Source organism: Schistocerca piceifrons, chromosome 7, assembly GCF_021461385.2.
Source record: "Schistocerca piceifrons isolate TAMUIC-IGC-003096 chromosome 7, iqSchPice1.1, whole genome shotgun sequence".
In the NCBI taxonomy this organism is placed as follows: Eukaryota; Metazoa; Arthropoda; class Insecta; order Orthoptera; family Acrididae; genus Schistocerca; species Schistocerca piceifrons.
In genome coordinates this window covers 168,989,241-169,012,958 of record NC_060144.1, presented here as the reverse complement: position 1 = coordinate 169,012,958, position 23,718 = coordinate 168,989,241, and the positions used below count along the sequence as shown (strand labels likewise).

The 23,718-nt window shown below is 41.6% G+C and overlaps 1 protein-coding gene across 1 annotated transcript in view; it reads right to left on the bottom strand.

Annotated features, from left to right (window-relative positions):
- LOC124805528 (lipase 3-like) overlaps positions 1-23,718 on the bottom strand; it is a 99,195-nt gene that overhangs the window by 44,615 nt on the left and 30,862 nt on the right. The window contains exon 4 of the mRNA XM_047266096.1: positions 6,924-7,170. Coding sequence (XP_047122052.1) covers positions 6,924-7,170 — 247 coding nt within the window. The remainder of the gene's footprint in view (positions 1-6,923; positions 7,171-23,718) is intronic.

Genomic DNA, 23,718 nt, shown 5'->3' with positions numbered 1-23,718 from the left:
AGGGGTGCCGGTGTCCTCTGCGTATTCAAGTACACACCAGCTATGAACACCCAGATAATTCACAGTGTTTTCTAGACCTAGATAAATAGTGGTATCATCATAGAAGAATGCTGAAGATTAGATGGGTATATCATATAACTAATGAGGAGGTATTGAATAGAATTGCGGAGAAGAGGAGTTTGTGGCACAACTTGACTAGAAGAAGGGATCAGTTGGTGGGACATGTTCTGAGGCATTAAGGGATCACCAACTTAGTATTGGAGGGCAGCGTGGAGGGTAAAAATTGTAGAGGGAGACCAAGAGGTGAATACACTAAACAGATTCAGAAGGATGTAGGTTGCAGTAGGTACTGGGAGATGAAGCAGCTTGCACAGGATAGAGTAGCATGGAGAGCTGCATCAAACTAGTCTCAGGACTGAAGACCACAACAACAACAACAACATCATTTATTTAGTCCCAGAATGGATAACTGCCGCTTTATGAAGTTACTCTGTTGCATTAACAAACTTAAATACAAGGTGTAGAGATTCAGATTTAGGTTCAAATGACTCTGAGCACTATGGGACTCAACTGCTGAGGTCATTAGTCCCCTAGAACTTAGAACTAGTTAAACCTAACTAACCTAAGGACATCACAAACATCCATGCCCGAGGCAGGATTCGAACCTGCGACCGGAGCGGTCTTGCGGTTCCAGACTGCAGCGCCTTTAACCGCACGGCCACTTCGGCCGGCTCAGATTTAGGATCACTATCTATAATAACTAGTTCTGTAAAGGAAAGAAAGTAACTTACGTCAATAACTTGATCATTATCGAAGCCACAGATGAGAAATACTATATTTCTACATATTCTCTCGGTGATAACGTTGCTCTGACAGACTTTCGGTTGGATACGTTTTATTAACTCTGGGCTAGGAGCAAACCTCGTAGCTCCAATTAGTTTCAGGATCGTCTGAAACCAATACATAGTAAGAGGTATTTATTCAGGTATAAATCATATTAGAAAAAATTTTACATTAATATTAATGATAGCTTAGCGATTCTAAAGTATTTTAGACTAGTGCAATCTTCAAAATACTTCATGCTTAGTGTATCTGAACGACATGTGGAAAAACGGAAGAAAGGGGCAAAACAGATTGGGCGGGTCAAACCGACTCGTAGAAGATTTCCTGTTAGGAGCTGCTATCGGGAGGCAACATTAAGAGTTCGTCAAGAGGCAGCGATTGCGAGTAGTTCGAGCTTGATTTCGTTTGCATACTGACCATTGGTTGGATTGTGCAAACTTTTGAAGTTTTTAACAGTTTCTTTTCCAACGTGCACTAAGTTTCTTTATGGTTTTGAGAATTAGTACGGCCATCTGATTTACTATCAGTGAGTAAGTATGATTATTCAGTGTATTTAGTTGTATTTTTACAGTAAACGTTGAAAGGTGGCTACACTGAGCCACTGCGCCAGAGATTGCGCCAAAGAGTATTATTCAGCCGCCTCCAGAGTGCTTGGGGAGAGCTCGTAGTAGGCAGTGCCTGTCGAGGACTCGTAGTAGTCAGTGCCTTGGGAGAACTCGTGGTAGTCTGTGCTGAGATGTCGTAGTGAAGAGTGTTTGTTGAGATGAGCTAGTAGGCAGTGCTTGCTGAGATGTGATATTGGAGAGTTCTGGTTGAGATGTGATAGTAGCAAGTCGGTGTGGAGATATTGTAATGTTTAGAGTGCTTTCCATCAATATAAATTAAGGTAACAAACTACTTTTCTTTTTTTTCTCATTATTTCAATGTCCTGAATAATGCGTCATTACAGGTTCAGTCAACAAAGCATCTGGCTTGTGTTCTTGTATTAGAGTGTAATTCTGCTTTCCTTACGCAATTATAGTATTTCTAATTTTCTTTTATCACGTCAGTATAATTGGTATTTAAAAATTCTTGTCTTGTTGAAGAAGAACCGTGCCAGATGTGTACGTTGAGTCACACTCCCACACACAGAACAATTACACTTGTGCTTTGGTTTAGTAGGTTTTATAGTTGCTGGGGACTTAATTAATTAACTGTGTTAACGAAAATTTCCATTTCGTTCTTGTTGTTGTTCTATGCAGTCAGATTGCGTAATAATACTAGTCAGGGCCAACCGTTTACGAGACACAGCGTAATCGGACATACAGCCACCAAAATTAAAAATGATTTTCAAATTTATTAATAATTAAGCCCCCATGCAACGTAGCCTGGCAACTGTTGCTCGATAAACTGAAATCGCCGTATTTTTTTTTCATTGTGTATTGTGGGGCAGATCCGTCAACCGCTGGTGGGAAAAACCGACGAAGGTCGGTCTTGCCCCGCAGTGTGTTTCATTATGCTGTATAATACAATTGAAACTCCGAATTAGTAATATTAAGTGTTTCATAAAAATTTACTGTCAATGGGGATGGAAGTAAACAGGAAATAAAAAGGCTTTGGACTGATATTTTACTTTTTATTTAACATAAATGTTGTTTTACTTGTTACACAAATAAATAGAAACAGCAGGAAACTGGAATTTTTAGTAGAGCCTAAGATAAATTTCTATTTCAAGTAAAATGTTCTCTTAAAACTGATAAAATCTTTTCTTTGATTTTTTATCACTCACAGCAAACAATGTTAACTGTAATTTTTTTTTTACGTTCGTAAAAGTTATGCAGCTACAATTTCATTTCAGATATGGTGAGGAACTATGTGCGACAACTCGGCAGAGATGGTCATAACAAGGAATGAGGGAGGCAGTAAATGTGGTTCTTGAAGTGTTAATGGGATATACTGCAGCAACTGAATTTCTCAATATACCTCGTACAACCTTGATTGACAGGATGAAATAATAGCGAAAAAACGAATTGACGCACGAGCTGGCTTCTGAAAAGCGATTTCGTCGCTATGATACTGTGTTTTCTGAAGCTCAAGAAAAGGAAATAGTTGAGTATGTATTATTTATGGAAGACAGACTCTGTGACCTTACAGTTTCTGATCTACGCAGGCTGACATTTGATTCAGCACATAAAATATCGTAAACAATACCTTCAACAGAGTCGAAAAATTGGCAGGTAATGAGTGGTATTACGGTTTCGTTAATCGACATCCTAAATTAAAATTAAGGTTACCAGACCATACATTTTAGCTCGAGCTTGAGCTTTTAATAAAGCTGCCGTTGGGAAATTTTTTGACCTTTTGGCGTCAGTTTATATACAGTACAAAATTAAACCAAACGGTGGTACAGTGTGGATGAGACAGGGGTTCTCACAGTCCCAGACAAACCTTCAATGTTATTAGCCCCTCTGTGAAAAAAACAAGTTGGATGTTTATCTTGTACAGAACGTGGTGTGCTCCTTACTGTAGAAACACGTATGAGTGCACCTGGGAACTTAATGCAGCCGATTTTTGTATCTTCCAGCAAGAAATAAAATCCATTGTTAACGGACGATGCTTCTTCAGGATCCTTCACCTTTTACCATGAGTCGGGGTGGATCAGTAAGGACGTTTTTCTAATGTGGTTTAAGAAATTCGTCTAATTTTCTACCACCATTGGAAAAAACAATTTTGCTCATTTTGCACGGACGTGTATTGCATATTAACAGTTTGGGTCTTATTGACGTAGCTCTGAAACACAGTGTCTTTCTACTGGATTTTCCACCGCATACAACACACCACTTTCATCCCCTAGATGTTTCTTTTATGGATTCCCTTGAGTGCATACTATGAATAAGAAACTAGGCAGTGGTTAATTGCGGATCCTGGGCGTAGTATCACCGTCTACCAAATCGGTAAGCTTGTGAATAGGGCTTTCACGAGAGCTGCTCTTATGCAAACTGCCGTAAAGGGCTTCGAGAACAGTGGAATACACCCATTCAATAGAAACGTGTTCCCTGGTCACCTGTATGATCCATCTGAAACTACAACTAGATTAGAAGAATCAGATCCTACAAACCTTCAGCCATGAACTGCTACAGAAGCATCGAACATTGCAGTGTCCGGTACTGCACATTTCCAGGTCTCTGCAACCTTTCTGAGTCTGGATTCTAGAATACCTGATGATAAACGTCCACAACCATCTACATCTGTAATACCTGATGCTACGTGTTATCGGCCTTCAACTTCTGAAGCACAAAATGAAGAAGGGAACCAGCCTTCCACTTTTGGAGCAACAAGTTCACTACATACGTCATCAGCGCCAAGTCCAGGAGGGCTACAAAAAGTACCATTGCAAACAAGTGCATTTCTAATATCACTTAAATTACTAATCCACCCCCACAAGAAAAGGAGGGAGTCCACAAGAAAAATGCAAGGAGAAAACGAAAAACGGTCAACCTCACATCCTCACCTTACAAATCAGAACTGGAGATAGAGGAGAAGAAAAAAGAAAAGCAAAGGGAAATTAAAGCAGAAAGAATGAAAGTTGGAAACTACTGATTGTTGGACACGGATAATAAAAATAAAAGGTGTCCAAAGAGGTAGCTTTCTTTTCAATCTAAGCTCCAAACAGAATCTGAAAATTGCAAGGTAAAAGAAAAGAAAGTGAAAGCAAATGTCAAAGAGGTGACGATGACTTGAATGAAGACGAAGAGGCTTGCATATTCTGCAATGAATTACACTATAAGGACAGGGAGGGGTGGATTCAGTGTCTGATCTGAAGGGATGGAGCCACGAGGCTTGTAAAAATTGTGAAGTACGAGATACCAATTTCGTTTGTAACTTTTTTTCTTAAAACTTAAATGCAGCGTCATGTAGTGTTAATTTCTCGTTTCATGTTGATATATGTCTCATTACATTTCAAAAAATTCATTTGTATAGTTTTTTGTACATTTTGGAATAAACGTTTTTACATTTAAACCTCATGGGTGTCTGTTCTATGCCACGTATGGGGTAAAACCATCATTTTGTCAACGTCAGAAAAAAAATTTAAGCACTTACCCTTAATGCAATTTATATGAATATTCATACATCTGTAATATGCAGATAATATTAATAATCTCACTGCAAAATGTACACTAGAACTACACAACACTGCAATCTAGTATCTCAGGCCTAACAACTGGGCTTCGACTTTAATCATACATCTCTTCATGTACGGCACTCACACTATCTGGGCGACTATGGGATGCAGACGAAAGTAATAGGATAAGAAAGTCTGGGTCAGCGATAGCAAACGTTCTAAGACGGCCGAGGCGAATGTGAAAGACCTTCATTAAAATTTGTAGCGTAGTTGGAGCAGTATTATTTTTTGAAACTTTTATTGTGTTTTTCAATTTATGATGTTTGTTTAACTTTACAAAGTATACTATTTTATTAAAATGTTAGTTTCATGTCAGTCAGGATATTTGTTATACTATTTAACTTTTAAAGAAATTAATTGTTAATCTCATTCTGTAAACTGCACCATAAGGGTACCTTTTATTTTTTTATGCTATTGAAATGTTGGTGTAATTCTCTGTAGAACGTAAATAAAATTTCTTGCAGATGAGTGAAAAAAACTGCCGGTAGGTGTTTTATTCTTGGTTTTAGCTTTTTTTGATTCGATATTTCTTCGGCATGTCTGATACAAAAGGGTTCCGTAATCAGGAAAGTAAAAAAATTAGTAGAAAAACAAAAATGTTAGTCAAGATGACCCCTCGGGTCAAGCTCAAGCTCCGGGTTCGCGTACCGGCCCGGCTCAAAATTTCGTTGTCACCAGTGCATGCTGCAGCCAAAGTTAAGCCACATTCGCAAATGCGAATATGATTCCCGTATTTCATTTGGCTGCTGATCATTGCAGTGTCTGTTACTTCAGACATGTACCGCAATCTAATACAGTGAACAACTTCTAATTTGCTTCTCAACGTTGGAGATACATTTTATCCGTCGCCCTCGTCCTGTCCTCTAACTTTTAGGCTTCTCTTGCTCTTCTTTACTCTGTTCCCTATACTGCCATAGTTCTGTCTTCGTCATCAGAATAATCAGACTCGCTTTGTCCGTCGTCATCCACCTCTATTTTACCTTCCGAACCTCTCTTCCTATTTTCCTTTGCGTCCGTTATTGCCATAGTTTGGTATTGGAATCACTATAACGAAAATCCTTATTTTATTCTGAGGTATTGTCATTATTTTGACTACGCTGGAAAATCTAAAGTTTGTTCCCAGAATGAGATTTTCACTCTGCAGCGGAGTGTGCGCTGATATGAAACTTCCTGGCAGATTAAAACTGTGTGCCCGACCGAGACTCGAACTCGGGACCTTTGCCTTTCGCGGGCAAGTGCTCTACCAACTGAGCTACCGAAGCACGACTCACGCCCGGTACTCACAGCTTTACTTCTGCCAGTACCTCGTCTCCTACCTTTCAAACTTTACAGAAGCTCTCCTGCGAACCTTGCAGAACTAGCAGTCCTGAAAGAAAGGATATTGCGGAGACATGGCTTAGCCACAGCCTGGGGGATGTTTCCAGAATGAGATTTTCACTCTGCAGCGGAGTGTGCGCTGATATGAAACTTCCTGGCAGATTAAAACTGTGTGCCCGACCGAGACTCGAACTCGGGACCTTTGCCTTTCGCGGGCAAGTGCTCTACCAACTGAGCTACCGAAGCACGACTCACGCCCGGTACTCACAGCTTTACTTCTGCCAGTACCTCGTCTCCTACCTTCCAAACTTTACAGAAGCTCTCCTGCGAACCATGCAGAACTAGCACTCCTGAAAGAAAGGATATTGCGGAGACATGGCTTAGCCACAGCCTGGGGGATGTTTCCAGAATGAGATTTTCACTCTGCAGCGGAGGGTGCGCTGATATGAAACTTCCTGGCAGATTAAAACTGTGTGCCCGACCGAGACTCGAACTCGGGACCTTTGCATTTCGCGGGCAAGTGCTGGTAGAGAAACCTGCCAGGAAGTTTGAGTAGAGTCTGTCTATACAAGGCGTTAAACTATCATAAATGAATTCTTACCTGGACAACGGATGTTAAAGGTGCTAAAATTCTGAACAGCGGGCTCTTCATGTGGTTCATGAAAGCAATTGGTGCCAGGCTGAACATTGCCCGAATTTTTTCGTTGTAGTCATGCTTCAAAGACATTCCGACGTAGAACATGGTCGTTCCCATGGAATGCCCAATATAAAATATTTGCTTGTGGCCAGTGGCGTTTAAAACGTGGTCTATCTGCGCCGGCATGTCATAAATACCATGCTCGTGCCAGCTGAAACACGTGAATGAAAGTTATTTTCATCTGCATGACAGCCCATTCTCTTTAGCCAGATATCTTCATGGAATTGGTTAATAATCAGCTTTATAAATGCGTAACGATGCTCTGTATGTTTTATTTTTATTTTAGGGTTACGAATCTAATTACGATAGTTAACAGCCGTACGAAATTTGTGACATTAAGTAAAACAGGTTGATTTCCTGGTCCATAGTGCCTGTATTAATAGTTCAGTAACTGAAATAACGGGTTAGCTACTCCGAAGGAGTTACGGAAAGTTCTGTCTAGCATGCAGAAACACTCTGTCCTAAACCAGAGGTGAATAAAAGAGAACGGTGTTTCAAAATTCAGTCAGCCTATCTGTCTACGAAATGCGGTGTGTGTGTGTGTGTGTGTGTGTGTGTGTGTGTGAAAGAGAGGGAGAGAGGGAGAAAGTGAACGAATTTCAAGGAAAACTGTGATGTAGTTGGCTGGAAAACGTTACGTTACCTTTGAATCCACGTCGCATTATTATCATCACACGTTCAAAATCAACACAGCATTAATTTTCACTTTATCTTACAAATATCTGTATCATTTAATATTTAAGCTCAAATCCTTGACGGGGTAATATACCAAACTTAACTACAATTTCGACATGGAAAATCACAGAAATCAGAAATGAGAAGAAAGAAAACCTGACCATCGCGTAAGCTTGATGTAATACAATGCTGAATTGTTTCAGAAATGAGAAGAAAGAAAACCTGACCATCGCGTAAGCTTGATGTAATACAATTCTGAATTGTTTTGATCGGAAAACACTTTCTGCGTTTTAGAGTTCGTCATTAAAGATGTGCACTAACCAACAGTATTTAGAAATTAATACCCTGAAAGGATAGGACAAAACGTGAGTGATGTTTAAAATCTTCGCGATAGCCAAAAAGCAGTGGGAGAAATCAGTAAAACAGGGACTACTTGCAGAAGGCGGAAATAAGGACTCGAGTGTCATTTCAATCCAAATGTTTGATCTTCCGCAGTGGTTGTTTGAGAATGTGTTTATTTGTTAGGGTTAATCTAAATATTAAGGCGGTTTAGCACAAGATTTGTTATGTAGGACATTCGGGAACTGACAGGCATGATTAATTAATTTAAAGAGATTCGCTTCCGTTATACACCTGAAGACGTAATTGTAACATTCCGACACCGGTCGTGGTTTCAACAAATCAATAGTACAACTGAAGCGGATTTCTTTAAATAAATTAATTAATTCTGTTTATATTACTGTTACGTATGTGTTCATTCAGAAGAGTTTCTGTTCCGCTAAAACATTAAAAATATTCAAAGAAAATTGCAATGGTTAACCATTCACTTTTCCCTCACACTGCAGCATGTGCCATAGGACAGATAGGGTAAAAAACGTATTTTATTTTTACGACAGAAAATGTGAGGTGTCTAAATGGATAGTTTTGTACGAACAACTGTTTCTACTTTGAAAAGCTCAGATATTACTATTAAGTTATCTGGACACGATTAGCAGGTCTAGGTGAACTTACGTTAATTATCAGATGATTTTACCGGCCTCTCCATTCCGCCGTAACATTTGTAGACTCAGTCAGTGAAAGTCTCGCTCAGTAGCGCGGAAATACCCAGATCATGCAATGTTAGTTGGAGGCAACTTCAGTCAACCAAGTATAGACTAGGAATTCTATTGATTCATTGCTGGTAGTACAGACCGACACAACTGCGAAGTACTTTTGAACACGTTTTCCGAAAACTGCCTTTTCACAAACAGTGACAATATTTTAGGCCTTCTAGCTACATAGCTGCCACCAGACGTGACCTTATCGACAATGTCAGCTGTAGAGACAGGAATCGGTGATGATATCATTATAGCGATGATGTGTATTAAAGTTAACAAATCCGTCAAATGGGGTAGGAGAGTATTTATTCTAGAAAAAGCAAATAAGCAGTGGTTAGCAACCTACTTAGACAGTGAATGGAAATCAATTAGTTCCAGTATGACAGACGTGGAGAAAGTATGGACAAAGTTTAAACGAATTGTAAATTCATTTGACTGTCCCACAGACTCCCGCATGGAGGACACAGAAATAGGCATTCGTGGCGTAGAAAAGCACCTGAAAGAGTTAAAAACAAATAAGTGGCCAGGTTCACATGGAATTCCAGTTTAGCTTTAGACGGAGTATTCCACGACGCTGGTCCTTTACCCAGCTTGCATTTATCGCAAATCTCTCTCCGAGCGCAAAGTCCCAATTGAGCGGAAAAAAGCGCAGGTGACTCCTCTAAATAAGAAATGTAAAAGAAAGGACCCGCATAATTACAGAACCATATTTTTAATGTTACGGCGCCGGTACGCCAGTCGGGAACGACGGGGGAAGAGAAGGCTGTGAGAAGAAGTCAGCCAAACGCACGCTGACTGACCTCCCTTTCAGGACGACAACGCGTCAGAGGCAGCCCCTACGTGAAGAGGACATAAGCGCCGCGCCCGACTAGTGGGGCCTACTTCAATGGCAGCTTCAAGATTAGTCGTTTCAATAGCAGCTTAAATATTAGCCACTTGGATAGCAACGTCAACGTTAGTGACTTCGTTAGGAATCTCTATGTAGCACAGACTTGTGTTTCTCTATTCTGACGAAGACCGATTGCTTTTTATGTAGCCCTTTGCTTGCGACACTATCAAAGTTAAGTACTGTAATTGCCTTATTGTAATAAAACTCATTAATACGAGTTGTTTGATTGTTTGTCTAGCGAGCCGAGTAGGCAGAGTTTCTAGACACAACACTTAACATCGGTTTGCTCCATAATTCTTGAACACATTCTGATTCAAATACAATAAATTTCCTTGAGACAGCAAAGCTTCCGTCTATAAATCAGCACGGATTTCACTCGTCTGAAACTCAGCTTGCCCTTTTCTCACATGATATCCTACAACCACAGACGGAGGGTAACAGGCAGAGTCCATATTCCTAGGTTCTCGTAAAGCATTTGACATGGTACCCCAGGGAAGTGTGAAAGGACGACTCTTATTCTCTGAGTACATAAATGCCCTGACGGACAAGATGATTAGCAATTTACGGATGTTCACTCATCAAGCTGCGTTTACGGGAAGCTGCCGTGGTACATCGCAGCCTACGTACAAGCACATAGAATATCTTCTCAGATGTGCGAGGGTCTTGGAGACGTTTTAAAATTTGTTACCCGTAGGTTCGATCAGCACGGAGGTATTACGGAGATGCTTCGTGAACTAAAATGGGAATCCGTGGACGGAGTACGTTGTTCTTGCCGGTGAATGTTCATCAGAGACAGGGCCATCATGAGGAGTGCCCCAGGGAAGTGTGATAGGACCGGTCTTATTCTCTGTGTACATAAATTCTCTGACGGACAAGGTGATTAACAATTTACGGATGTTTCCTCATCACGCTGCGTTGTACGGGAAGGCGTGGTCGTTGAGTAACTACAGTAGGATACAGAAAGATTTACACAGAATTTCTGCTTGGCGTGATGGATGGCAGCTCGTTCTAGGAAAATGTAATATAATGCGCATAAGTAAGGAAAACAGGCCTGTAACGTTCGAAAAGAGCATTAGTTGTGTGCTGTTTGACACAGCCACATCGATTAAATACCGAAGGGTAAAACTGCAGAGTGATATGAAATGAAACGAGTACATGAGGACGGTGGTAGAGAAGGCAATGGTAGACTTCGGTTTAATGGGATATTTTAGGGAAGGGGACCGCCTATAGGACACTAGTGCGACCTTTCCTTGAGTGGTGCTCGAGTGTTTTAGATCGCTAGCAGCGGATTAAAGGAAGACATCGAAGCAAGCGTCCCGCTAGATTTGTTACCCGTACGTTTGATCAGCACGGAGGTATTACGGAGGTGTTTTGTGAACTGAAATGGTAGACGCTTGTCACTATTGACGAGCCGGCCGGTGTGGCCCAGCGGTTCTAGGCGCTACAGTCTGGAACCACGCGAACGCTACGGTCGCAGGTTCGAATCCTGCCTCCGGCATGGATTTGTGTGGTGTCCATAGGTTAGTTAGGTTTAAGTGGTTCTAAGTTCTAGGGGACTGATGACCTCAGCAGTTAAGTCCCATAGTGCTCAGAGCCATTTGAACCAGTTTGAACTATTGATGAAATTTAGAGAACTAGCATTTGAATCCAGTTGCACAACGATTCTATTACCGGCAACGTACGTTTCGCGTAAGGACCACGAAGACAGGTTCAGAGAAATTAGAGCTAGTATGAAGTGTTAAAGCCAATCATTTCTCCTTCGCTCTATTTGTGAGTGGAATAGGAAAGGAAATGACTATTAGCGGTAAGTGACACCCTCCGCCATGCACTGCATGGTGACCTGCTGAGCGCTAATGTGGAATTAGATGTAGATGTAGAACTTTAAGATATGAATCTGGTGCTAACTACCCAACTAGAAAAAAATTGCTAACTCTGAGCAGTTTACTTATGAGCTAGCATCTTAGCGTTTGAACTTAACAAGTTTAGCATTGACTTCGTTTCATAATGTGCATTTCTTACTATCTGCGTGGAAATTTGTAAATATAAATGTTCCAATCAAATGGCTCTGAGCACTATGGGACTTAACATCTGAGGTCATCAGTCCCATAGAACTTAGAACTATTTAAACCAAACTAACCTAAGGACATCACACACATCCATGCCCGAGGCAGGATTCGAACCTGCGACCGTAGCGGTCGCGCGGTTCCAGACTGTAGCGCCTAGAAACTGCTCGGCCATCTCGGCCGGCATAAATGTTCACTGGTGACCCCTAAGATTTAGTCCACTGCCCACCACGACAATAAATAGTGGCGTTGCAGCTATGTTGCGCGGTACGGAAAGTAGCGAGTGATTAAAATTAAAGTGGAAGCACACACAAAGGTCCAGTGTGGGCTGTAATTATCGTGCGGCAGCGAAACTTGGCGTATATTCCAATCACTTAGTGTGGAACCGATTTAGGACGAAAAAATTCCAATTTCGCCACTAGGGGCAAATCAGGCGCTGTGAATGCAAGAAAGACGTATACACATATGTTTCCATATTACAGTTGATTAGGAACTGGACGTGGGCATAAAAAGTTCCTTTAGATATCCCCAGAGCTAAAAGTCAGATGGATTTAGAGTTTCAGCCGATGTATCAGGAAAATCTCTGGAGTAACACGTTCGTGGGAGGCTGCATTTAGCAGATCTTTGGTTCAAATGGCTCTGAGCGCTATGGGACTTAACATCTGAGCTCATCAGTCCCCTAGAACTACTTAAACCTAACTAACCTAAGGACATCACACACATCCATGCCCGAGGCAGGATTCGAACCTGCGACAGTAGCAGTCACGCGGTTCCGGACAGCAGATCTTTCAACGGCGAGAGACATAACGTGTTGTCTCGTCCTACATGAAAACAGCTGTTTCCATACAGCTGCTCTCTTCGAAAGCAGGAATCACATGCTGCACAAAGAGCTCTGTATAAGGTGCAGACGTCACGGTACACCTGGAAGGTGCTTGTGAATCCACCTCACACTGTCTTACACGGTGAGTGCAATGGCTGTTCGTGCACAACACCCTGTTTAACAGTACCCGATATTCGGCCTTTCTGTGTATTCACTGCACCATATAGTGCAAAATGTGCCTCGTCATTCCATAGAATATTGCCCTGCCACATGTCATCAACATCGATCCGCGCCAGGAACCGAAGAGCAAATTCAGAACGTTGCTACGGATCAAGATGGTTTCAGTTGCTGCACTGTCTGGATCTTGCGCCGATAACAATTTAATATAAACCGCAAACTTTCTATACCGTTGTCCATGGGATGGACAATTCTTGTGGCACTGCACGAGCAATAGCACGTAGTCGATGTACCTGCCGCATGATAAGTTACAGCAACAGAAACCTCGACAACAACTTCCAGCGGGATGGGACGCTTTCCTCTTCCAGATGTCACACCAAGTCCACCCGTATTTTCGAATTTCAGTATCATCTTCTTTAAACCATTTAATGACATCGGGCGTCTCCTCAGGCATTTCATCGGCAACACTGTCTCAGTGCAGCACTTTAATTGCTGCCGTTCACATAAAACAATCTCACTAACGGAGCACCATCTCTCTTCTCGATAGCCATGCTGTTAACTCACGTTGTGGGTATTCAGATGGCAGCGTGGATGTCGTACCGTCATACACATAAAGATTTGTATAGGGAAAGTACGGCCTACTTGCCAGTGATCGCCATTTTGGCCCACTGCGCCGCTGGTGATATATTGACTTCCGCAACATATTTCAGCATATTTAGCAGTGTAAATTAAAGAAGTGCACTCAACCGTCTAATGTACTTGTAAAACTAATCAATGGCTTCAAACGGAACAAATTTAAGCTAAATGAGTCGAAAAGCATTTGTTGTGGCGAGTACGAAACAGTTTTTTTCCTGCTATCCTTTATTAATAGCGAAAACAGATTTCGCAGTTATTGTTGTGGTATCGAGTTTGAACACCTGTTTTCTTAATTAACGTTAAATTGATACTATCCAATAGTCAGCAGGACAAAAGGGAACCAATATTAGTTCACAAATGTAAGGAAAACCCCGTCGCTAATTTAAAGCTCTATATCGACATACTTCTTGTTCCTGCTACTCGGTACTACGAAAATTCGCCCAATGTCTCTTCTACTATACCAAATAAAGCATTGGATTGAAATATATATATATGCACGGTACGTTAGTAAATAGAACTGACAAAGGTGCCTATATGATTATGCATACTTTAGATTTTTGTCAGATCTATCTCAAAAACTTTTGTCTGCAAATTTTTCTATGACATTAAGAATGGTTCAAATAGCTCTGAGCACTATGGGACTTAACTGCTGAGGTCATCAGTCCCCTAGAACTTAGAACTACTTAAACCTAACTAACCTAAGGACATCACACACATCCATGCCCGAGGCAGGATTCGAAACCGCGACCGTAGCGTTCGCGCGGTTCCAGACTGTAGCGCCTAGATCCGTTCGGCCACTCCGGCCGACTGACATTAATGATTACGAAAGTACAAGAGAATATAATATTTTTAAGTTGTGTTCGAATAACACTAAGCCTACGATCAAAAGTAGACTGTAGGAAACAGTAACAACTCTATTTGTATTAATATAACATCGATTACCGGCCAGGCTGCAACAGTAATAATAGTCTCCTGGTAACGGCAATGGTTACTGAATGAAAGGTCGTAGGTTCGGTAGTTGTCTAGAGCAATTTTTTTTATATTATATTCTGTGGAACAAAGTACAATTTATTATTGTGAGAATCGTAAATATAAGTTTGAACCATACTGTACAGTCGACCAGGTCAAACTTTTTACCGGTCATGATAACTTTGTACGGTACCACTCACTATTTTTCGTTTTATGTGCTAACTGTGGCAGTTTTATCTCTAAGATTACTATTTTGTGATTAAATTGTCATTAAACCATCCTATTAGCTCTTCTGTCTTTTTTTGCTGTTCGAATGGATTGGAAATAAAGTAACAGAAGTGTAAAAAGGAGACGAAGACAAAAGGCCAGAAATGAATAAAATTAACTGAATGGTTGAGTCGAGTTCCTGCAACCTTTCTCACTGTGACGAATATTCTCCTTCTTGTTGCATCTCTCTCTTCGGAAGGAATTCTGTACAGTGTTCCCCCCTTTTCGCTTCGAAATGAACAGCCAAAAGCAAAGCACTGAGGCATTATTCTGCTTAAAACTTCGAAGGTACACAACAATTCTTACGCTTCACACGTAACGCTTGGGCCCACAATGACTGCTAATGTCACGTGACGCAGTTTTAGCCAGTCCTGAACGGCGAACGGCGACAAACTCAGGGGAAAAGGATGGACATACATTCCTTTATACAGAGCTTTACAAACACACAGTGTAGAGCGCCAGATTTGCACCTGGTGGCCACAACAGGAACTAATTTGTTTTCCAGCGAGAATCGATTCCGCTTTAACACATTAACCTATCTACCAGGCATTATATGCCGATAATTACAGTCCACGCTGGACCTCCCTGATTAGCTGCACTTTAATGATAAACACCTGTTATGTAAGCGCAGCTGAATCGAATGGGGAACCAGCCTAGTGACAATAGGGGCTGCAAATAGGGAAATCAACTGACATGAACGACTTTGACAATAGGCAATATTTTTCAAAATGATTTTTAAATTTTAATTATCGCTTTCACCAGATGACCGTATATTGGACGTGAATGGTGGGGAGTGGCTACAGGACAATGTTCAACGTTACTATGTTGTAAACAGCGTGTGTGAGTACTTTCTTGTTTCATTAAAAAAACTGGCTATTTAAAAGTGTAATTTACATCTCAGAATTGGGGGATCGAGTAGTTTATATGAGCTCTTATTGTTCTTGGTACAGATTGCCTCAGGATGCAGCGGTAAGTAGTGCGAAACCGGTCGCAGATTTAATAAAAATCATTCACACAGCCAGTGCGGAATTTTTTGGAATTTTGTTTGAAAAAATATATGGAAATTGCGTGAAAGGAGTTGAAACCAGGAGTAGGCGTCAAGGTGTTGGACGCACACGCCTCTTCGCACAATGCGGAGGCTTCTAGCTTGCCCGCTCTGCAAGGTGGGGTAGGCGCTGATTTGTGGTAGATAGGACGACAAAGCTGGTGCAGGCACAAGCGTGTTTTAGTACTTGGTAGGTGCACATTGTTGGACGTTGAGTGTTCCCATGTTGACGCAACGGAATCGTCAATTACGATTGTAAGGGCGCTGGATCGTCGTAGTCTGACTGCCGATCAGTGGAAGGAAGTCTCCTGGCCGCATAAAACACGTTTCTTATAACACCATGAAATTTCGTGTCCCGAACAACGTCACTCAGGAGATTGCTGTTCTAAACATGCACCGCGCCTCGGATGCAGGCCGATGTTGGCAGTACTACTCCGTGGGGGAGGTTCACCTGGGCTTCCATGGAACCTGCGATAGAAATCGGATGTACCGTAACACCTGCAGACTACGTGAGCATTAATTCTGACCACCTGTATCCCTTCATGCTTGAAGATTTCCCCGACGGCAATGGCACGTTTAGCAGGATAGCTGTCCGTGTCACAAAACCAGGATCTTGCTACAGCGCTTTGAAGTGTATTATAGTAAACTCGTGCTGATGTCTTCACCACCAAGTTAGTCTAATCCGAACTGTATGGAACATATTTGGGGCGCTTAGGGCACCAGCTCAGTGCCCACAAACTGTAAGTTCCGGGAATTTCGTGCAAAATGCATCACCATATCTGTATGATGTGAAAAATGGCAATTGTCCATGCATAAAGAAATGTGTGAAGTTATTCACATAAATACTATAAAAAAATCCACTACATTTCGATTACGCGATAAGTCACATAAACCTGAAGGCTGTAAATTCAACTAAATACTTAAGGGTTACAATTACAAATAACCTAAATTGGAACGACCACCTAGATACTGTTGTCGGTAGAGCAAACCAAAGACTGCGATTCATTGGCAGAACACTTAAAAGGTGCAACAGGTCTACTGAAGAGACTGCTTACGTCACGCTGTCCGCCCTATTCTGGAGCATTGCTGTGCGGCGTGGGATCCGCATCAGGTAGGACTGACGGATGACATCGAAAAAGTAGAAAGAAGGACGGCTCGTTTTATATTATCAAGAAATAAGGGAGATAGTGCCACAAATATGAAACGTGAATTGGAGTGGCACTCATTAAAACAAAGGCGTTTTTCCTTCGACGGGATTTTCCCATGAAATTTCAATCACCAGTTTTCTCCTCCGATTGCGAAAACATTCTGTTGGCATCCACCTACATAGGCAGAAATAATCATCACGATAAAATAAGAGAAATCAGGGCTCGCACAGAAAAATTTAATTGCTCGTTTTTCCCGCGCGCTGTTCAAGAATGGAACTGAACCCTCTACCAGGCACTTTATTGTGAATAGCAGAGTAATCACGTAGATGTAGACAACAGCTGCTACATACCTCCGGAAGCCTGCTACAGAATTTTCCAATTCATTCCACGTATACTCTCTGCTGTATTGTCTGCTAAGGGTTGCCCAACACGCCTATAAAGCAGGTGGTCGTAATGTCTCGTCATCAGCGAATCATCGGTGGGTTTATGATGAGCACCACCTACCACCTTGTGCTGCTTAAGTAAGATCTGTGACACTGAGCTTCCGTAGCAAATAAAGTAAATATGACCTGCAATGAAAATTTCTTCTCATAGAACTTGCTGGAAAGAAGGTGGTAGCTCGGGACTCGAATTCGGAACTTCATGTTGCTACACGAAGGGGCAAACTGTGTTCGAGTTCCAGTCGGGTATATGGTTTTAGTCTTTCAGGCCTTTAAATTCTCCTGTAAGTGGTATCTATTTGTCTTCTTTCTTACAGACTCGATGCAGCTCCTAATTCATTGGGAATGAAGTCCCATGCTTCTTGACAGAGCGAAGGGGAATGCGGGAGACCCGCACCGCCATACGAGGCAAGATCCTAATGGAGGTGGTTTGCCGTTGCCTTTCTCTGACCGTAATGGGGATGAATGATGATGATGGAGACGACACAACAACACCCAGTCATCTGGGGGCAGGTGAAAATCCCTGACCTCCTTTTGTGTACTGAATACATGTTTCACCGTACACCATCTGAGTTTTGGATTCCAAGTCAATTGTACCCAGGGTTGGCACTATTGCTATCGACAGCGGCTGTGTCAAAGATATCGCAACATCAAGTGCCCTCAGTGATCTCTATGCTGGGTGCCTTCTTTGACGCGAATCTGAACAGTGAGAAGTGACTACAGGCAGCGAATGGAGGTGGACGTTCAGACTGGAGAGACCCGTAATGTATTTACAAGTCACTTAGACGTGAACGATGCCGAGAGCAGGCTTTTAGCTCTTGGATGATTAGCACATGGTTTCTGCGCCATCGAAGAGAACCACGTTTAGCTGCTTGTGGTAACGGGCTCCTGGCTAATATATGCTGGTGTTGCAGTGACATTCGAATGCTTCCCGGGCGGGATCAAGTCTTTCCAGATACATGTTACGGCTTACGGTTGAGTCTGCATGTGCATATGTGTTCACGAGGAAGTAACAGCCACATTCGATAAGCTGTGGTGCGCTGGGGGCGCTCTCAGGTGATGCTTGTCGGGTTATTTTTGAACTGGACGATGTTATGATGGTGGGATCAGGGTTTGTAGGCTGTTTTGTGGTACGTTATGGTTACGCATCACTAACATTGCACTGTGTATGTTCTTGTCTTTGCATCTTAGTCTAAAGATTAATGCCGTCGGTATACTGTAAGCTTGGTCAGTAATTATTTCTGCGTGCTTATAGGTACGACAGTATTGCGGTCGTTCGTCATGTTGGTCAAGAACATTACGGTGCCTGTCTTGTCCAATATTACTGAATTTTTTTTCTGTTTGTGGCACCAAGTAAAATTGTGGTCTATGATTTATACTGTCGAGGCTAATGTGAAGCTTACACAGTAACATTAAGGTTTGCTTTAAGGCTGAGGTTTCACTACATATATTTCTGAGGCAAGATTAGAAGTGGTGCATGTCTCGCTGAACCTTATTATGTTTTGTTCGAACTATTGCGCGTCACCTTGAAAGATTTTGTTACCTTCCTGGCCGAGATTTAAAAGTTATGTAAGGTGTCAGGCAAATCCAACACCTTCCATGAAAACCCTGACATGATAAGCAAATCCAGTAGTATGTCACATAGCTCCGAATAAATCGTGACATTAAATTAACCAAAGTAAAACGAGTAACGAGTGAGCAAATGGAATACCACAGACTAACACAAGAATGCCTAAATGCATGTCATACCTTCCCACCGTGAGACAGACGCAGTTCCGAGGGGAGAAACGAGAACAGAAGCCGAGAGCAGAACCGTGTTACGCTAGAAGGCCCTACGACAAGGGACAAACACCCACGTCGCAGCTAACCACCAGGACCACCCCCCCCAGCCCTTGTTAAAAGCTAGAGCCTTCCAGAAGAACAGTATAGATCTTACGATAACACTAAAAGGGTCACACCAGCTGCAAGTTTTAGCGTGAGACTTTTTCGCCTCTGTTACGTTGCAAACTTTAAAAACATTGCCCCACCACGAAAAGTATAACGTTTCTCATTGGATAGACAGAATTTTTGTAGGCGGAGCTTAAGGTTAACATTGAGGCCCTGATTGGTCAGATGAAAACACAGCCAGATAGCTTTTTTTTTAAACCAACTTCGGGAAATTGTAGTAAGGAGAAGTCAGGAGAGAGTTGCTTCCGAGACGGCGAGCCGGCGAGCTGTATGGAGCTGCGCCGGCCGCCGCCCCCTGACGAACACCGACAGGGTAATGAACGCACACGATGCCGCATTTTTGAGCACATAAGGCTAGGCTTCACTCAGAACTGCAGAAGTCTCATCTGTTACATCCCCTTTTTACGTAATACTAGTGTCGATCGTCAATTGAAGCTCATGGTATTCACATTTGCTACATAAGTTAAAATCTGAAACGCGATGATTTTTCGGTTATATAATTATTGAGAAGCCACATCAGCCACTGTAATTTACGACAAGTTAGATAAGTAATTAAAGATAATTGAGGGTCACTGTAGACCATTTTGATAGTTTTCTCTTTTGTGAAACTTAATTTAAACCTAGATTATAGATGTGATATGGCATAGGCCATCCTTCGATCCATTGTAGAACTTGGAAACCCACTCAGGGAATTTTCGTTCACATTTTTGTTGAACGCAGTTGGTTTTTATCATCCTGTATTAAAATATTTCCTTTTGTCAATAGTGCAATTTATAAACAAGGTTTTGTGAGTAGAATAAAATTTTCAATGGTAAACTTAACTGCCTTTTCGACGTTATTTTACCAGCTAACTAAAAATAGGAAAGCCTTGAACCCCGTCCACTAAATTTAGTTAGTATTAAGATTCTTTTACAGTGGGTGCAGTAGAGCTGACGCTGAAATCATTAAGTTTTTGGTTATATCATCGCTAGTCTCACTGAACTCTTCTGAACTCTACACGTCATGTGTGGTCTGGCGTCTCCTTACCAGCAACAGGTCCCAGGTTCAAACTAGTCAATTCCCTAAAAAAAACATGCTCAGAGCGTCGTTGTGCGAAAGTGGTAGGGAGACACAACATAGAACAAACAGAAACCACGCAGAATGTTAGAGAATAGCGACCCTGCCAGGATGGTAAAATACCATGATTGAAGGGCGACCATATGCCTACGTAGGTCAGAAAAATATCCTGTTGAAAAATTTTCATAGTAAAAAATTTTTTACTAAAGTTATAAATAGCGAAAACAGTAGCTGCACCGATAGATAGTAAGAAAGTATTCAATAGAACGTGAGACATTCTAGCAGAGACAATAGCATAATTAAGTTATGAATTTTAATATTGTTAGAATTAAGTTTTTTCTGTAATGCAAGCGCACAGGTGGTGGATACATTGTTGACAAGTTGGTTCTGACCCAACAAGTATGTGAATGGATTGTCAAGTCGTGTGTGCATATTGAAGACGAGGCAAAAGAATCTCGAGAAGTGATAGGAAACTTAGTAACGGGTCACTATCAATTGCGAACAGACATTGACAAGGTACAAGCGGATGTACAAACATTGTGTAATGACACTCAGGACGAGATCAAAACATTACGTAACAACACCCCGGGAGAAGTCATGAAACTAAGGAAACAGATCGTAATTACTAGACAAGCAGCAGGTACAGCGCGTGAAATTGTTGAAAACAGTGTGTTACGCAAACGTATCACAAAAGCAGCGCTGAAAAGATATGATAAACGCATAGTCAAAACAGAAGCGCAAACGAAGCGACAATTTCAGAAATTGCGAACAGAGTTGTTGCAAACCATTGAAGAGCGCAGTGAACAAGATAGTCAACAAGATCGAATAAGCACAGAGTCTGCAACCACATCCGTATCTGTAGCAGCACCGGAAAAACAAGCAATTAACGAAGATATCATGCATTTTCAATTCCAATCACAGGCGGAAAATAACATACGTGAAATCAGACAGCCTGCACCGCAAAAAACACGTTTCGAAATTCTTGATGAACAAACGGCACCACAAACACATGCAGAACCACAAATATATGTTTCAAGACAGTTTGGATCGTGCAATGAAGCGGCAACGTTAGCCAGACAAGATACCGAACCAATACCTGACAATGGAAAGCCAGGTCGCGAAGAGTACAGTGCAATGCATTCAGCTACACGTTCACAACCGATGGAAGGAAATTATTGCGTACCACTCCAACGATACTACGCAAGGGTACGCGAAAGTTACAGTGGACAATATCCAATGGATCTACCACAACCGGAAAGAACGACGGGAGAAACGATCAGAAACAAAAGTGGCGAAGAATCGCGAATTTCATATGGAACTATGACGAAGTACGACAGCGATCATTTCCTTACAGTCAGAAAATTTCAACACTTTCGAGAAGGAAACTCATTACATCCATGAACTTTTATTGATCAATTCCCGAGTAGGATTACCAGATCACTGGACGCTAGCACACAAATTAGACTTTATATGTGCACACATGTCAGGAACAGTCGCAGAAACCACGCAGAATGTTGCAGCGACATGCCGATCGTACGAAGATTTCAGAGAGAAGTTTCTCTTACGATATTGGTCCAGCGAAGAACAGAACAGAGTGAAGTACGAATTATTACAGAACCCATATTTTGAAAATTCAGGAGAGAAGAGTCCCGTGAAATTTTTCGAATTAATGGCAAAGAAAAATCAATGCTTAGATGTACCATACAGTGCCGGAGAGTTGATTAAATTGCGGGCGATGAAGTTACCATTGAAATACCAGCAATCATTAGTAGGGCGCGGAGGCAATGACGTCGAAGCATTTAAAGGTATTCTAAGGGAACTAGAGTTCATATTTTCGGAAGATGACGCAAGAAAAAGACGAAGCGCACGTGAAAACGAAAGCAAAAAGCAGTGGAATCCACAAGACATAGTACGAAGAAACAATAATTACGAACCACGTGATAACTTCGCACCAAGAAACGACAATAGATTTCAACAAAGAACCAGTTATGGATTTAGAAGAGAATATGGCAATAACAATAATTCACCTAGGAACGGCAACAACTATTACAGAGGGAATAACGACAACCGGAACGGGTACTGGATAATCAATAGACCGACAAATTATCAACAAAGAAACCACTATCAACAAGCTGAACAAGAAAAGAGAATACAGATAGAAGAGGTGGAGCTAAGACCACTAAACCCCGATAAACGTTCGAATTGACAGCTAAGCGCCCATGCCAAAGAGAATGACGCATCGACCCAGGACAATTGCAGCACCTTGAACAGAGAAGTAAATACCTTATCACGAGAAGAGAAGAAGGAAGAAACAAATCCGCAGAGACCAGATGAAAACGAAGACAGGAAAATAACAATATCATGTTGGGAAGAAATTAATTGGGAGAATACTGACGAGGAAGATGAATTACCAGAGGCATGCACAACGAATGTAGGAGGAAAGGACGAAGTAATGAGTATTGCAGAGCTATTTGAGATGGAAACCAGGGAAAGCGAATTCGATGAGGATAATGCGCAGTCGACAGAAGTTGAAAATAAGTTGCTAGTGGGCACACAACCCAGCGTATATAATGAAGGAAGTTATGAAGCGATAATTAGAGCATTTAGATGCGATTATGTGGAAGTAGCGACGAAGAAGGAGAAGATAGACGAGGATGAGGAAAAAGTAGAGGATGTTGAAGAAACCGTAAATGAAGGAAGAAATAGAGAAGAGGAAATAAAAGAGAGAGAAGTAGCAGTCGAAGGTTATTCTACAGAAAGTTCGCCCAATTGTGAAGGCCATGGTAAAGCATATCCCAGTCAATATTGTCATTGATAGCGGAAGTGAACTGACTGCGATCTCAGAAAATTTATTCATGCACTGTAATGCCAACGAGGAATTGCCAGTTCTGAAAACACGTAAGATTAAAGTAAAAGGTCCTATTAGAAACAATGCTGCGCAAGTTTGGAGATAAACAAGGTTAACTCTTTCGTGCCAAGGTCAAAAGATCGAAGCCAACCTCGTGATTATGCCTAAACTAACTGTAGACTTGATTATAGGTGCAGATTTTTTAAATGAGAGACGAGCGATAATAGATATGGGGAAAGGTAGCGTAACATTCGGGAATGTCACACTTCTCTTTGAGCAAAAGCTAAAATTAGAAGAAATACCAGTTATAAACAAACAATTAAGAATGACGCGAGATAAAGAGGATGAAGAATTAGAATGGTATGCACAAAAAGGGGAATCGCCTCAACTCATGTTAGAAGTCCATAAACAAATCGACGAAAAATTGCAAGAAGTTCAAGGTATTTCGGAACACAGTAAAAGAGAATTAGAGGGTATCTTACGAGATAAAGCAGAGGTACTTTTACCTGAGACTGGCAGTATTAAACACTTTCAGTACAAGTTTGAAGTAAAACAGCACAAACCATTTAGAGTGCCACCCTATACAATCCCATTAAGCTACAGGAATAAAGTGTTCCACGAG